This window comes from Poromitra crassiceps (assembly GCF_964638095.1).
Source record: "Poromitra crassiceps genome assembly, chromosome: 29".
Taxonomy (NCBI): domain Eukaryota; kingdom Metazoa; phylum Chordata; class Actinopteri; order Beryciformes; family Melamphaidae; genus Poromitra; species Poromitra crassiceps.
This window is the reverse complement of record NC_139641.1, coordinates 2,994,803-3,010,601: the sequence shown is the minus strand read 5'-3', so window position 1 is coordinate 3,010,601 and position 15,799 is coordinate 2,994,803. Positions and strand designations below refer to the sequence as shown.

General features: G+C 43.0%; 1 protein-coding gene across 1 annotated transcript in view; it reads right to left on the bottom strand.

Annotated features, from left to right (window-relative positions):
• Window positions 1–15,799, bottom strand: part of LOC310799908 (tumor necrosis factor receptor superfamily member 11B-like) — a gene marked incomplete at its 3' end in the record, with an annotated part of 75,023 nt that overhangs the window by 27,449 nt on the left and 31,775 nt on the right. The window contains exon 2 of the mRNA XM_083662516.1: window positions 5,202–5,429. Coding sequence (XP_083518642.1) covers window positions 5,202–5,429 — 228 coding nt within the window. The remainder of the gene's footprint in view (window positions 1–5,201; window positions 5,430–15,799) is intronic.

The window sequence follows — 15,799 nt, the reverse complement described above, 5'->3', positions numbered from 1 at the left end:
GCTTAGTTTCCACAATATGGTTGTTGTTTTACATCCCTGCACTACACCACTTCAATCAAGATTTACAGTACGCCCAGAAAAGATGTGAATCCACGAAATTTAGAGTGTTCTCCCGTTGAGTTACTGTTTAGAGAGGCTGATTATAGGGGCCCGCGCTACCGCAGCTGACCACTGCGAGGCGCATTCTGTTTCCAAAAATGGCCGGAGTTTCGTCTCTTTCCTTCCATGCTCTTTGGTGACGGTCTGGACCTGCACAGGCAGTTAAGATGATTGGTCGAGCCATGCCGGCTCGACGAATCAGCGGCGGCCGTAGGCGGGCTCTGGCTCGTCTGGGCAAGTAGTGGGTACATGGTCTTTGTAGTTCTTTTCACTCATCAGCATGGCTGCCACCGCGGAAGTGGCAGGCAGTGAATGAAATTGAATGTAACGTTCCCAATTCTATGTATTAAATTCTAAAAAACGACCCTCAACATTTGGGAAGGCTAAGCCACACAACTAGTTCGTTATAATCTAACTAAATGCTTCGAAGGTGACTTTACGACCGCGAGGACTCAATCAATGAATACCACGGAGATCATCCACAGGCACCTTCCGCGATCTGATTGGTTGAAGTTAACACCCACCAGCGGTGATAGACAGATGGGTCATCCAATCACCTGCCAAGTAGCTTGGACAAAGTGCCCGCCTCCGTCAGCGGGTCTGGTGACTTCAAACCCAGATTGACTGGTTTAGTGAAACCTATGTGGAGCTATACCGTCCATCTGGCAGCGTCAGGTTAACCACTTCCAGCCTGAAAACACTATTTTGGGGGCAACTTTGGGTAGAATTGTCCAATACGAATGATCTTGTTATCAAACCATACATTTATGACCACAGAGAAGCCAGATTTATTCCATGAAAATTTCAAAATGGCTGCCATTTTAAAGATGGCTGCCATTTCAGCAATTTTTACCGTAGAATTTCACTGTCCAGGGCGATTTGGATGATTCTGGTGTCAAATGACAGGTTTTTAACTATGGAAATTTCAAAATTATACATCAGAAATCATTTGTATATCTCCTTTTGCCATTTACTCTGCATATATTCATCTTTATTCTATTATTATATATATATATATTATTATATATAGCTGTAATATATATAATATATAGCTGTTATATATAGAGCTGTAATAATTGCAGCTCAGTTGATCAAAAGTGACAAAGACAAATGGCATAATGATAATCTAGCAAATCAATCTTGATTCACACCATGACAAAGCTGGTGAGAGAAAGCTCACTCAGTAGACAGACTCAACCTAATGAGACGTATGGTAACATGAGGTTGTCTGTAGAGATTTCTTCAATGCTTTCTCCTCAAGGGAGGATCAACGGAGGGGAGAATATCTATATGGGAAAGTAAATGGTGGATGAAATCTCTTGGTGTGTATGCCTAAACCGGAAGTGGGCTTGACTTTGGCTCTATATTGTAAGCTTCAGAAAGCCAGGTTTCTCCCATCACTAATCAGACAACACCTTCCTCAGGCCTAGCTTGATTGGACTGGACTATATTATCATGAGAAGCATGATAGGCTAAACAAGAGGAGGTATCATAAATATTCTTAAGATGTACCCTAATGAGAAATACATTTTCAAACATTATATAGGTTGACTATTTAAATAACACAATAAGCAGCCACCATTCTATGTGGGCATGTTAACCTCCACATTACACTTTAGCAAGGGGGAATCCCTCCCCCATTGACTTGGTATGGCCCAGGCCACACTTTAAATACAGGGATGGAGGCTTGTGTGAAGGAGACTGAGCATTTGTTTGATATTCTTCCAAGGAAAACCTCTAAAACAACATCAATATGAACAACAAAGAGGTGAGTTTGTCTAAATCAGTGGTACTCAACCTTTTCCCTACTCAAGAGCCTAGCTGGGTTTCCATCCAAATGTATCGCAACTTTTAATCGAATTTTCAGAAAGTCGGCAAAATTAAATGCGAAACCATGCGCGTTTCCATCCACTGCTGTTTTGCGAATTATAGAGCTGTCAATCACCTGGTGTTTGAGGCTGTCTGAGCTGCTGATCAGCTGCTAGACCCGATATACAGCTCTGTTAAACACATCTAACGTTATTCATTTAAATTTTCTTGATCTGCAAGTAGACAAGCCCTCTAATCCCCTTATGAAGCTTTACAGCCACACACTAAAGACCTTTAGAACACGGCTCTCTTGAATACTCGATTCTGATTGGTCAATCAACAAGATTCACCGGTCATTATTTCTCGACAACCGACCGCTGCTCTGCCACACCTGGATTAATCAGTTGATAAGAGCCTTTTGTCAGCAGACACTACTAATTAGGCCAACCAGTTGCAGCTGTGGTGTCTTGTGTGCCAATTACGAATGAAACCGCTTTGTCGTTGAAAACGCTATTAAAAAATCTATTTGAATAATTATTTTTGTCAGATTGTGAATGATTTAGTTGTAGGCCGTGTTCTAAGCGGGATAATGTATAGTGAGCCGGTGATTATCCCTTACTTAGAACACGGCTCTCTTGAATACTCGATTCTGATTGGTCAATCAACAATATTCACCGGTCATTATTTCTCGACAACCGACCGCTGCTCTGCCACACCTGGATTAATCAGTTGATAAGAGCCTTTTGTCAGCAAACACTACTAATTAGGCCAACCAGTTGCAGCTGTGGTGTCTTGTGTGCCAATTACGAATGAAACCGCTTTGTCGTTGAAAACGCTATTAAAAAAATCTATTTGAATAATTATTTTTGTCAGATTATTGAATGATTTAGTTGTAGGCCGTGTTCTAAGCGGGATAATGTATAGTGAGCCGGTGATTATCCCTTACATATACCATTCAGAAAAGGGCATCACTACTTTAGCTTATATAAGCATATACATCATAAAGTTTAACTTTTGGAGAGGAGCGGTTGCTCATCATTGTCACTTTTTTCAACCGACCCAACGATAATTGGAATCTGGCCAGACAGAGGTGTGCAGAATATAGGAGACCTTTATGTGAAGGGTAAACTTCTTACATTTGAACAGTTATGCCAGAAATATCATATTCCTCAAAAACATTTCTACAAATACCTGCAGCTGAGACACTTCATACTAAACAAAACATAAAGATATAATGTCTGAACCATTATTGTCTCATATCGAAAATCTCACACGTCTGCCCCCAGAGGGAAGGAAGCATGTTTCTTTCTTCTACACAGATCTGATGTCATATGATAAGGAATCTACTATCGACAGGTTAGAGGCATGGAGAGTAGATGTTCAAGGGGACATAGATGAAGCTGATTGGGAGGAGGCATGTGAAAAAGCCCAAAAACAATCCCTTAATACAAGAATGAGGCTTCTACAATATAAGTGGCTGATGAGAACTTATACCACCCCTGTTACACTGAATCGTTGGTCCCCTAATATACCTGTAGTAAATGCTTTGTTGGAAAGGGTACTCTATTTCATTGTGTATGGGACTGTCCGAAGCTACAAAAATACTGGGAGAGTGTTGTTCAGACGAACAGAAATTGTTGAAGTTGAGGTCCCACGTCAAGCAAAATTATGTGTTTTAGGTATTTTTCCAGTTAATTTGATTGGTAACTCAAAGCAGAGGACTTTGATAGATTTTGGACTCCTGCAGGCCAGGAGGATGATAGCTCTGTCCTGGAAAAAAATGGAAATACCATCAATACAAGTTTGGAAGAGGGAGATGGCAGCCTGTATGGCGCTAGAACGCCTGACTTATATCAGTAGAGGAAGGGCAGAAGATTTTGAGAGGGTATGGGACCCTCTGATATCATTTCTAGCTCGTTGATATGCATTGTTTTTTGTTTTGTTTTATTTTTTAGTCTTTCATTTTGTTTTATTTATTATTGTTTTGCTTAGTTTAGTTTTGTCTTAATATAATTATGTAGTATGTGAATTTGATTACTATTGTCTGTCTGTATGTGTAATATATGTGGGGAGAAAAATGTGAAACTGAATAAAAATATTGTAAAAAAAAAAAAAAAAACATGGTGGAGGAGAGGCTCAGTGAGAATTTTATTAATTGTATTATCTTTCTAGGCTCTGGAGGAGCACATGAGGGCTCGGGAGAAGATCATTCGCGATCTGGATGAGGGCAGGTGGGCTCTGAATGAGAACCACCATGCTCTGGTGTTGCCTCCGGATGAGAACCACCACGCTCTGGTGAGGGATCTGAATGAGATCCACCACGCTCTGGAGGCGGGCCTCCACCCGAGCCCTTACGCCGCGTAAGGGAGGCGCTCTGGAGGAGCCTGTTCCAGCAACGGCTATGACAGAATCAAAAGCACTGGTAGGAAATATTGCACATAAAGCCACTCTTGAAGGCTCTGCAACCAAAACCTTTGATCACAAATGTTCTAAATTAATTTTGAATAATGCCCTCCTGCAAAATCCAACTTGCACTGGACTCATTTACTTGCATTATGTCTGTTTTCACTTTTGCAGACGGAGACAGCTGGGCCCTGGATTTGGGATTTATTTCATTAAAAGTATTTTTTGCACCGTAACACGGGTGTTACGTTTCTGATTTTTTTTGTTGCTGTTCATGTGTCATTAACGTGGTGAATTAGGTGGTTAATTCTGAACAATGCTGTTCATGCCACATACCAATGTTGGTTTAGACATGTACTCAATCAAAATTAATGTCCAGTTTTCATACGTTTTATAATGATGAATTTATTATCTTACCAATAGTGTCTCAAATTATCTCAGTGTCCATCACTTCCATTAAGTTTAAATGAAATAATAAACCAAAATACAGCCATTCCCTGTGTTGGACTGAGCACACTCAAAAACTGTTTGCCTCCTCTCATTAGCAACACCTGTGCCCTGATTGGCATCCACTTAAATGACCTATGGCCAACTTAGGCCTTTTGGCTTAACACCCCCTAGAGGCATGAAAGAATATTATACAAACACAAATCAAGTATGGCTCTTACACATATTTTCACATTACTTTCAAAATATATGCAGAGTAAATGGCAAAAGGAGATATACAAATGATTTCTGATGTATAATTTTGAAATTTCCATAGTTAAAAACCTGTCATTTGACACCAGAATCATCAAAATCGCCCTGGACAGTGAAATTCTATGGTAAAAATAGCTTAAAAGAAAAGAAAGGAGAGAAGAAGACATAAAGTGAGGAACCCAGGAACATACCGAGGTGCAGTGCTGGCAGGTGTCTCCCCAGTGCCAGCTGTCAGTGAAGTGTCTGTGGGGGCACGGCTGGCACTCTGTGGGCGTGTCTCTGGTACAGTGTCGTCTGACGGCCGTGCCGGGCGGGCACTGCTCGCACAGCAGGAGGTCGGAGGTCACGGGGTCACGGTGCTGGTACTTGGGTGGCGCCCCCTGCTGTTGGAAGGCCCACGAGAGAGACGCCGTGAAGAGCTGCCCAGAGAGACACACAGGTTTATTATTCAAATGTTTTTATTGGTTTTTCAAAGTACTCCGTTCTCCAAATTAACACAAACAGAACAGGACAAAACAAAAACAAACCCACAACAATACCAACACTACTCAATAAATCAAAATCAATACAATACAATACAATACAATACAATACAATTAAATTAAACCAGTCAGGACAAGAATACAAATACATGACGAAATAAACAAAACAAAACAAAACAAATCAAAATCAAAATGTAGGATAGGATTGGGGGAGGGGGGAGGGGGGGGGGAGCAGCTACTCTTCTACAACCTGTGGGAACTCCGTCTCAAAGTAGGACAGAAACGGTTGCCAGATCTTAAGGTACTTCTGGGTGGAGCCTCGGGCAGTGTGTTTAAGCTGTTCTAGTTTGAGATGGGACATTACTTCTTCTACCCAGCGCTTATGGGATGGTGCCCTAACCTTCTTCCAGCTGAAGAGTATTAGACGTCTAGCCAGTAATGTAGAGAATGCTATAGCTTCAGCTTGGTGAGTTGGAATTGATGTCTCCTGTGGGACTACACCGAACAGAGCGGTCAATGGATTGGGATCAATGACTCTGTCGCACATAAAGGAAAATGTGTTAAATACACCTGTCCAGAGTGGGGTCAGTTTGGGGCACAGCCAGAACATGTGACTGAGGGTAGCTGGGTCTCGACTGCACCTAACACAGTTTGGGTCTAAACCAGGATATAACTTGGCCAGCTTGCTCGCCGATAAGTGAAGCCTATGTAGAACTTTAAACTGTACCAACCCGTGCCTAATACATATTGATGATGAGTGCACCAGTGAGACCGCCTCTTGCCAATCTAGACACACAGGTTTAGACATGGGACAGCACGAGTTGCACTTCTTGGTACAGTAACATAACCAAACCAATGAAGACAAATCTCCAGACCTCCCAAAATAATATAATAATAATAAAAATATAATATAATATAATAAAAATAATAATAATAATAATGTGCGACTCCTGCACAACCTTCACCCTAGGACTCATTTAACACCAGCACACTTCATCAGCACATGGCTCAGGGTGGAGGAAAGAGTACACCAGCTTAAAATGCTTCTGGTTTTTAAGGTGCTCAAGGAAACGGTCCCCAGGTATCTCGTAAATTATTTTAATAAGGTAAGTGATGTCCACAAATACAGGACAAGAGGGAGCCCCACGGACCTGGTCCCGCCAAAATGTAGGACGTGCTTGGGTAAAAACTTTGTTTTTTTACTCTGCTACGGTGATGTGGAATGCCCTGCCAACATCACTGAAACTCTTGAACTCCCCTCTCGGTTTTAAAACCGCCCTAAAATCATGGCTCAGCAGCTGATCGGCCCTGAGATCGGCTCCCTCCCTCAACCTGTTCAAGGGACACCTGAAGACGCACTTATTTAAGCAGGCGTTTGGAGCAGTCTTAGGCCGTCATCACGTCACTGTCTTCTTGCACTTGGTTTTATGTTTGTATATTGTTTTTAAGTTTTTATTCTACTTTTGCTGTTATGTTATGTTACTATTATGCCCTAGTGCCATATAGGCCTAAATGTTTTGACTGACATATTTTGTACAGCACTCTGTGCACTCGTGCTGGGAGGGGTGCTTTAGAAATAAACTTTTACTTACTTACTTAATCAAAGTGGTCTTAAGTTTTGGCTTTTATTTCTTTTATTATGAGTTGGTTTTAATTGTTTTTGCAGTTTTAAGTTATTTTAATATTTGTTGGTTTTATGAGTTTTTAGGTGAGGTATATTTGCACTTCATTTAGGATGTCCTGTCTTTGTGCCCAGGTCTAGGTGAGGTATATTTGCACTTTATTTAGGATGTCCTGTCTTTGTGCCCGACCATGCATGTTTTCTCGTGCCGTTTTATGTTTTGTTTTATGTAAATGGACCACAATGGAAACAAGCCTATGGCTTTATTGTGTTTTTATCCATTTGACCAGCACTTTAGACATTGTTGTACTATGATGCTTCTTTACTTGTTGTTGTCAATAAAGTATTCAATCAAAAATTCAATCAAAGTATGACACCCCAGAGAGACACAGGTTTAGACATGGGACAAGACAAGTCAATGTGCTGTAGATAGGGAATGACAGCCCAGAGAGACACAGGTTTAGACATGGGACAAGACGAGTCAATGTTCTATAGATGGTGTAGGACAGCCCAGAGAGACACAGGTTTAGACATGGGACAAGACGAGTCAATGTTCTGTAGATAGTGTATGACAGCTGGCCATTTCTGACTAGATCTTCACTGAATATAAGTTGTAATGGAGGGTTTGGTTCTCAGGATTCACTTTGACTTGTCACCATGGGGCATCGGTCAGGATGCAGATAGACAATAATGTCCAAACAGGTTTGGGTCCAGTTGAAAGTATTTATTGGTCCAGCAAACAGTATTTGGGCAATGAGGAAACACAGGAGGAAAAAACACAGGAGCTGCCCTTTAAATGCGGTGCCGTCTGTACATCATGCCGCCCCATGCATTGGTGTGGAAGGAATGAAGGAAACTGAGGAGTGCAGACTTAAATAGGAGGGAGGGAACTCAGGTGAAATGAATGGGGACAATCAGTGAGGGAACCAACAGGTGAACAAAATAACTAATTAGTGAGGAGTCAAGCTAGAGAAAGAAGTGAGGTAAAGGAAGTGAACTGGGTGAGGAGAGGAAGTGGAAAAACTAAAAGAACATACGTTTTATTGCATAGTATCTGGCTCTGGCATGAACTCCAGATTCTAGCAAAGAGGGGGACTTGGACTTGTGATTTGAGAGTTAAGTTGGACTCTAGCTCAAAGACTTGAGACTTGACTTGGACTCTAGCTCAAAGACTTGAGACTTGACTTGGACTCTAGCTCAGACTTGAGACTTGACTTGGACTCTAGCTCAGACTTGAGACTTGGGGCCCTATCTGGTAATTTAGCGTTTGCGCTTGTTTAACACCCTGCGCAATGCAAATTGGGGGCGTGCACAAGCGCATGCCTGTTATAATTGTGCTGGAAACCAGGCGTTTCGGCGCTAAAATGTGGGGATAGATGGCATTATCCTATCGTCAGCAGTGCGCTTTCACTTTGCGCTAAGAGCTTTGAAATGCACCTCTTAGGTGAGACAATCAACTATAATTGACTGAGAAACTTTCATCGCAAGGAGGGGTTATGGTAAATTAATTGAGAAAACTTGTACATTGGAGCCTAGTTGCAATATGCTATTCACCTTCACCTGCTATAACCCGGAGGGTCGTTGGCATCACAGCCGATCTGTCACAAGCTCTCTCCTCTCTCTCTGTCCTCGGCACGAGTCGGCAGCTCAGTGTTTCACAGAGTTTGAATTGAGTCCACTGTAAATCCTCCAATCTTTTCTTTTGTCTCCGGCGTTTACCCGCTGCAAACACGTTTCTATTGTCCCACCCCAGTCAACAAAATAACCCAAACTGCATCAAAACTCAGATGTTTTTAACAGGTATATAAAGTGACTACAAAGTGACTGGGTAGGTTAGTATGGCCTAATTCTTGGCGGGTCCTGTGAGTATGTGTTTTACTGTGATGACTGTTTTATTTTTTTTATTTTATTTTTTTAACTTGTGTTTTTGTAGTTTCTTATGCAATTTTGAGTGTGACTAATAATGGATGATTTTAGGATAAGTTATTTTCAAGTACCATATTTATTGGTGTCTAAATCTATTTTATGTTTGTAATGGGGATTTTTGTTACTGATTTCTTAGATGACTACATGTTTTCTGTTATTGTCTGTCCTGTGTTTAGAACATCGGGGACCATGTTGGAAATAAGTGTTTACACTTTTACATGCTATCCCTTGGATTTTGTCTTTGTTTCTCTATATCCATTAATAAAGTCAATCAATCAATCAATCATATGATGTGATGGTGTCATTATGAGATAGGGATAATATATACAGTCAATAGTCCTACAACTATCCAAATTACGCATGGGGAGAATTACAGCATGCCTCACACAAACTGTATTACAGGGACTGCAAGACAGCACCAGATCTACTATGAATCACCTCATTGAATGGAAAGGAAGCTTTGCCCACCCTCGATCATCTGAAAGAGTTATGGGAGCAAATGAGATCTCAGACTTTACTTGGCAGTCAGTGATAGGGATGATTCACTCAACATCCATTTACATCCGACATGGATTATTGCAATTCAAAGTGTTACACAGACTTCGTTTATCGAAAAGTAGGCTTGCCAGGATGTACCCCGGCTTTGACCCGACATGTTCTAGGTGTAAAACGGGCCCCAGCCACTCTATATCATATGTTCTGGTCGTGCTCGTCTCTGGTTCCTTTTTGGTCCTCCATCTTTGAAACATTTTCTTACATCTGCTGGAAGGTCATTCATCCAGACCCTGCCATTGGCATTTTTGGAGTAGCACCTGATGGAGTCACAGTCTCTGGTGCTCAAGCCGAGGCTTTGGCTTTTTCATCGCTTCTGGCCCGACGACTCATTTTAATGAGCTGGAAATCAGCTGCCCCTCCATCTCATGCATGTTGGGTCAGAGATGTTATGGCATACCTTAAATTGGATAAACTGAAATACACTATACGTGCTTCGACTCAGAAATATCTTAGAGTGTGGGGTCCGTTTCTAGATTACTTTGATAAAAAATGACCTCTCTCCTCCCAATACTGCCTAACTGACATTCAGAGATTCAAGTGTTGGCTTTTGCCACGAGTGATTGTCAGAACATATATCCTCAGCACTTAGCGTATCCCCTGCAAAGTGTATTGTAATTGTTTGTAGCATTTATTTATTTTCATTATTATTATTTTTGAGTCTTGGGTGTCTGTGTCTCTTGTATTATTATTATTATTATGTTCTGTCCTATTTTGGTGCTACATGTCTTGCTTTTTCTTATGTCTCTGTTTATATGTAGTATGTTTGAAATGAAAAACCCAATAAACAAATTTGAATAATAATTGAATGGAAAGGAGATTGTACAACTCCACCCCCCCATCGAATGGGGACATTTTGAAGCAATTCCTCTCCATTGAATGAGGTGATTCATAGTAGAACGGGTGAAGACAGGAATCTGGTTTGATTGATGTGACGCCCAGGCATTGTCAGGCCACACCTGTGAATAATTCTGGTGGTTAACACCGCCCACATCCTGTTTGCACCGTGCATAAATGATTTGACATGGTAGGGGGAGGAGAGGCTTCCCTGAACTGAACTGGGTGCGCTTGTTTAATGTTGCCCGCACTTCCCCCGCGTGTCACGGTAAGTGGACTTGCCCTTTTTTATTATTAACACGTTCACTGCCGTTGACGAGTCAACTCGTCAAGCAGAAACCAACGGTTGACTGCCAATGACGAGTCAACTCGTCAAAAAAAAAAAGCCACCGAACGTGTACAACCCATTCCACCGACCCACTAAGTGGCGACAGTGCTCTCCAGACTAGAGAAAGCAAGCCAAAACTGCAGGGAAAAGCGTGAAGAAACCATTCTCATACTGTAGAATGGTTTGGCGAAAACGCTTTCGCGCTGGCGCACAACGGTGGCGCACAACGGTGGGGGGTTCCAAAAATAGACTGGGTGCAACACACTTTGAAACACGGAGCATAAAGCCCAGAATCGCAAAAGCTTCATCAAAGCTCTCAACCGAAACCCCAAGAAATGAGCGAGCCCCATCCAGGCTCGCCCGACGAGGGGCCGCCAGGGAGCAGACAGGCAGCAGAAACTCGCTTGTGACACACCTGCTGCAGAGCCAAGGAGGGAGGAGAACGCCCACGGAGGGAGGAGTTTGAAGGAGAGGGGGGTGCGGGTGCTGTTATGGAGGAAAATACTGTTCAGAACAAATTGTTTAGATGTCTGATCTCTTTGATGCCAAAAATAAATGGTTAAAGTGACTGTTCTATCGAATTTCACAAAAAGGCATTTTTCTCACCTTTCATTTTCAGACGCTGAAACCAATTCAACTGCTAATGCCTACATAACTACTAACTCTACAAACTAACTCTTTTAGACAGAGAAAGCACACATTCTATTAGTTCTTTTGAGATATTTTGTGTTCACAAAATCCTAGCAGAAAATAATCCTCGGCTCTTGAAAGATGAGCCAGAATCCTCAAAAAAAAACCTTGGCAGAAGCTACCTACAGTAAAAAAAAACTGTTGGCAGTGAATGTGTTAAAACTGCACAATTTTAATTCAAACAGAAAATTCATCACGATGATCCGATGTAGAAGGCTCAGAGGTCGATGGGGGGTCGGCCCATCACGATGGTCGATGCCATCGTCCATCGTGCTGCCAACCCTACTGCGGACTTTCCCCTTGGCCCAGATGCGTCCCTCCCAGTGTTGGGCAAGATACTCCTTTAAGTGATCAAGTTACTTTACGTATTACTTGGTATCAAAAGGAATTACTGTAGTTACATTACTCGTTACTTTACAATATTACTTTCGCTACCCTCCCTTCCTAAAAGTGACGTACAACCTGTTTAGCCATTTTAGAACTGAATCCACTTCATTGGAACAATAATTAACCTTACATGAGGAGTCAACAATCAGCCACAATGCATACTTTATATATTTGATTACCTAAAACTAATCACGTTCTGGCAACACAGTAGTCTCACATAGCCAGACCGATCTCCACACTTCGTTTTAGTGCTGTGCCAACACTGGAGAAAGTAATGCAGGAACTTGAAGTTACTTAGATTCGTAATTGTAATATAATTACTTTTTGGAAATTGTAATCCCTTATGTTAATAGTTACTGGGAAAGTAATAAAATTACAGTAACGTGTTACGTTACTGCCCAACACTGGTCCTCCCTGCCGAACGGGCTAGCAATAGAGCGCTTTGTGTGTGTGTGTATGTATGTGTGTGCACGTGTCTATGTGTGTGTGTGCATGTGTGTGTATGTGCATGTGTGCACTGTATGCGGTTTCCGTGTATGTGTCTCTCTCGTGTATTATTGTGCAGAAATGACAAATATTTGTGGCTGTGTGTGTGTGCGTGTGTGTGTATGTGCCTTCATGTGTTTATGCACGTGTGCATTTTGTGTGTTTACTTCCATTTCCAATTCCATCTGTGTGTGTGTGTGTGTGTGTGTGTGTGTGCGCCTGTGCGTGCAAGTGGGCGTGTGTGCGTGCGTGTTTGTTTGTTGTGGTCTTCCCTCCTGGCTGATGTTCATATCGAGAGCTGTTGGAGGTTACTGGGCTTTCCCCATTCACCACCACAATACAAAACATTCACCGCGCGTGTGTGTGTGTTGTGTGTGTGTGTGTGTGTGTGTGTGTGTGTGTGTGTGTGTGTTTGTGTGTGTGTTTGATTATCCCATTCCGTTCTCAAACTGTTTCCATGGCACAGACCCCTAAACTGACACAAATTAGACCACGGACGCGGATTTGATAAGATTATGTCCCAAGATTTTTGCTTTTAGATGTTTTATTACAGAATGAAACCCATGACCAACAGAACCGTACATTCTCTCGCTAGCGGCGGTTACATGAGACATGTTTTTCTATTCTAAATGGAATCTTCAGAAGAAAGATGGCCGCAGAGGTTTTACATGAACGTTAAATATAACGATGGTGTGTTTACATGCAGTATGTCATCAGAATAACAGTTTCTGACATGACATCCAGCACTTTAACATGGGCTGTGTTGCTTATTTCTTTACTGCTGTTTGCTCTGATGATTTTTTTTTGCAGGAATCCCAGGATCAAGGTCAGTTGGGACCTTCAGGGAGTTCAGGGAGACTCTAGACTGCAGAATTTGTCAGTTAGATCAAAACATACGACTCCAGAAGTGTCAGAATGCATTGGCTCCATTTGTCATTTTCACTGCTGTAAAGTGAAACTGGCCCGGAGAGGTGGAGACGGGCTGCTTCAAGTCCCAATGCATCTGGGTTAATAATGGGTTAATGCCTCTGGGTTAATAATGGGTTAATGCCTCTGGGTTAATAATGGGTTAATGCGGGGGGCACGGTGGTGCAGTGGTAAGCGCTGTCGCCTCAGAGCTCGAAGGTCCTAGGTTCGATTCTCACCTGGGACGCTGTGAGCGCTGAAGGAATGCGTGCCCGTCCGCATGTCCTCGAGTGCCCACCGCCCGGGTGGGGTCGTCAAAAAGGGCCTTTCTGTGTGGAGTTTGCATGTTCTCCCCGTGCCTCCCGGGGGTTTCCTTCATATAGGAACCCCCTTCACCAAAACATGCAATATCTTGGTGGCTAATGTGGTGCCTCCTCTGGTCGTTAAGGGCGCCTGTTCAGAGGGAGGGGAACTGGTTGGAATAGCTAGAACCTCCCACGTGCTATGTCCTACCGGTGAAGCTTCCTCTGTCAGGTGAAAAGAAGCGGCTGGTAACTGCCCATGTCCCGGAGGAAGCATGGAGCCAGTTTCGGCTCTCCCCAGATCGGCAAAGGGTGGAGTAGCAACTAGAGATGCAGCGGTATGAGTTTTTGACGGTATGATAACCTTGGACAAAAATACCACGGTTTCACGGTATCGCGGACCTTTATGTGTTATTGTGAAATCTGGCAACAAAAAAATAGCCTACATTTTTTTGTTTGTTATTGAACTATTTATTTCATCTAATTAACGTATGTAAAACTAAAACACACATGCTTATCTTTTGTCAAATCGGATTGGACACTGGACATAAATGTTTCAATGTTAATGTGCACACACACACACACACACACACACACACACACACACACACACCACACACACACACACACACACACACACACACACACACACACACACACACACACACACACTTTTATTTGTATCCAAAAGTACTGTAGGGCAAATATTAGAGATCCAGATATTTTGGAAGAAAGTAGCAGTGCAGACACTGGATGCATGTGCTGTAAGCACAGGAGAAATAGTGTAGCGCATTGCTAGCTTATAATGGATCCAAGCAGACATAATGTAAACACACACACACTTCTGCCTCTCTGTGCGTCACACACACACACACACACACACACACACACACACACACACACACACACACACACACACACACACACACACACACACACACACCTCTGCCTCTTATTTAATGACTGTTGTTACTTCTCTTCAGTGCAATACGCCGGCATAAGACGTTCGCTCAGTCAAGTAACGTTATCGTTAGTTAGAGCAAAGACAGCTGAGTGCTAATTAGCCATGTTATGTTATCGATAACGTTAGCCTATGACAGTGTTTATTTTACGTTCATCCTCCTGCCGGTGGAAATGGTTTATGTCCGACACGATGTATGATGACGCAAGACGTTTAACGTACCTTGAATTTGGCAAATAAGGAAGGACGGGTGTTGTTCCTGCAGATGTGCTGATTCATGTTTGAGGTATTTCCCCCTCTAATCCTCCCTGGCCATCCCTGCTTTTACCAAAAATATTCCCACACACCGCCCGAGTTTGTCTTTTTCGACGGGGCCGCGGCCCACCGCCCGGGGGAACGTTCTGGGGATTCTCCTTCAGCAGCCATTATCACGTTGAATTACAATAGGCTACGCACGGGAGTAAACGATTGACTTGATGACTTCTTGACGATCACAGCTACACTGATTGCTGAGACTGGGCAGCTGGGGGGAGGGGCCACGTAACTGCACTCTGTCTGGGCACTTTCTCTCTCAGGGGGAAACAGGTGATACCGTGGGGAAGGTATGACGGCAAAACTTAGTGGTTTTGATACCGTGACTTTTTGAAACCGAGATATACCTTCAAACCGGAAACCGCTGCATCCCTAGTAGCAACCAGGATAAATAAATTAAATTAGCACTAATGGGGGATAAAAATGGGATAAAAAATCAGGGGGGAGGCGATTAAAGAAAGTACGTTAACTGCGTAAGCATGTGCAGAAAAAGGCGGCAAAGATAAAGTAATCGAATGAGTGTTTGTTTTTTTTCAGATTTTTTCCCCAGTTTCTCCGCAATTATACTTGGCCAATTTTCCGCCCTGCTGCCCCGGTGGCTGCTCCACCCTCTGCTGATCTGGGGAGAGCTGAGACTAGCACCATGCTTCCTCCGACACATACCCAGTAGCCAGCTGCTTCTTTTCATCTGACAGACTTCACCTGCAGGACGTAGCACGTGGGAGCATCACGCTATTCCCACCAGTTCCCTTCCACCCCGACCAGGCGCCCCGACCGACCAGAGGAGGCGCTAGTCAGTGCAGCGACCAGGACATATACCCCCAATCCGGTTTCCCACCCGCAGACACCAGCCAATCGTGCCTGTATGGACGCCCAACCAAGCTAAGTAACACGGGGGTGCGAACCGGCGACCCTCTTGTGTTGGTAAGCAGGGAAGCGGAATGAGTGTTGTTTACATGACGAAATTGTATCCATTGACTGATTATGAAAGGGTTAAAC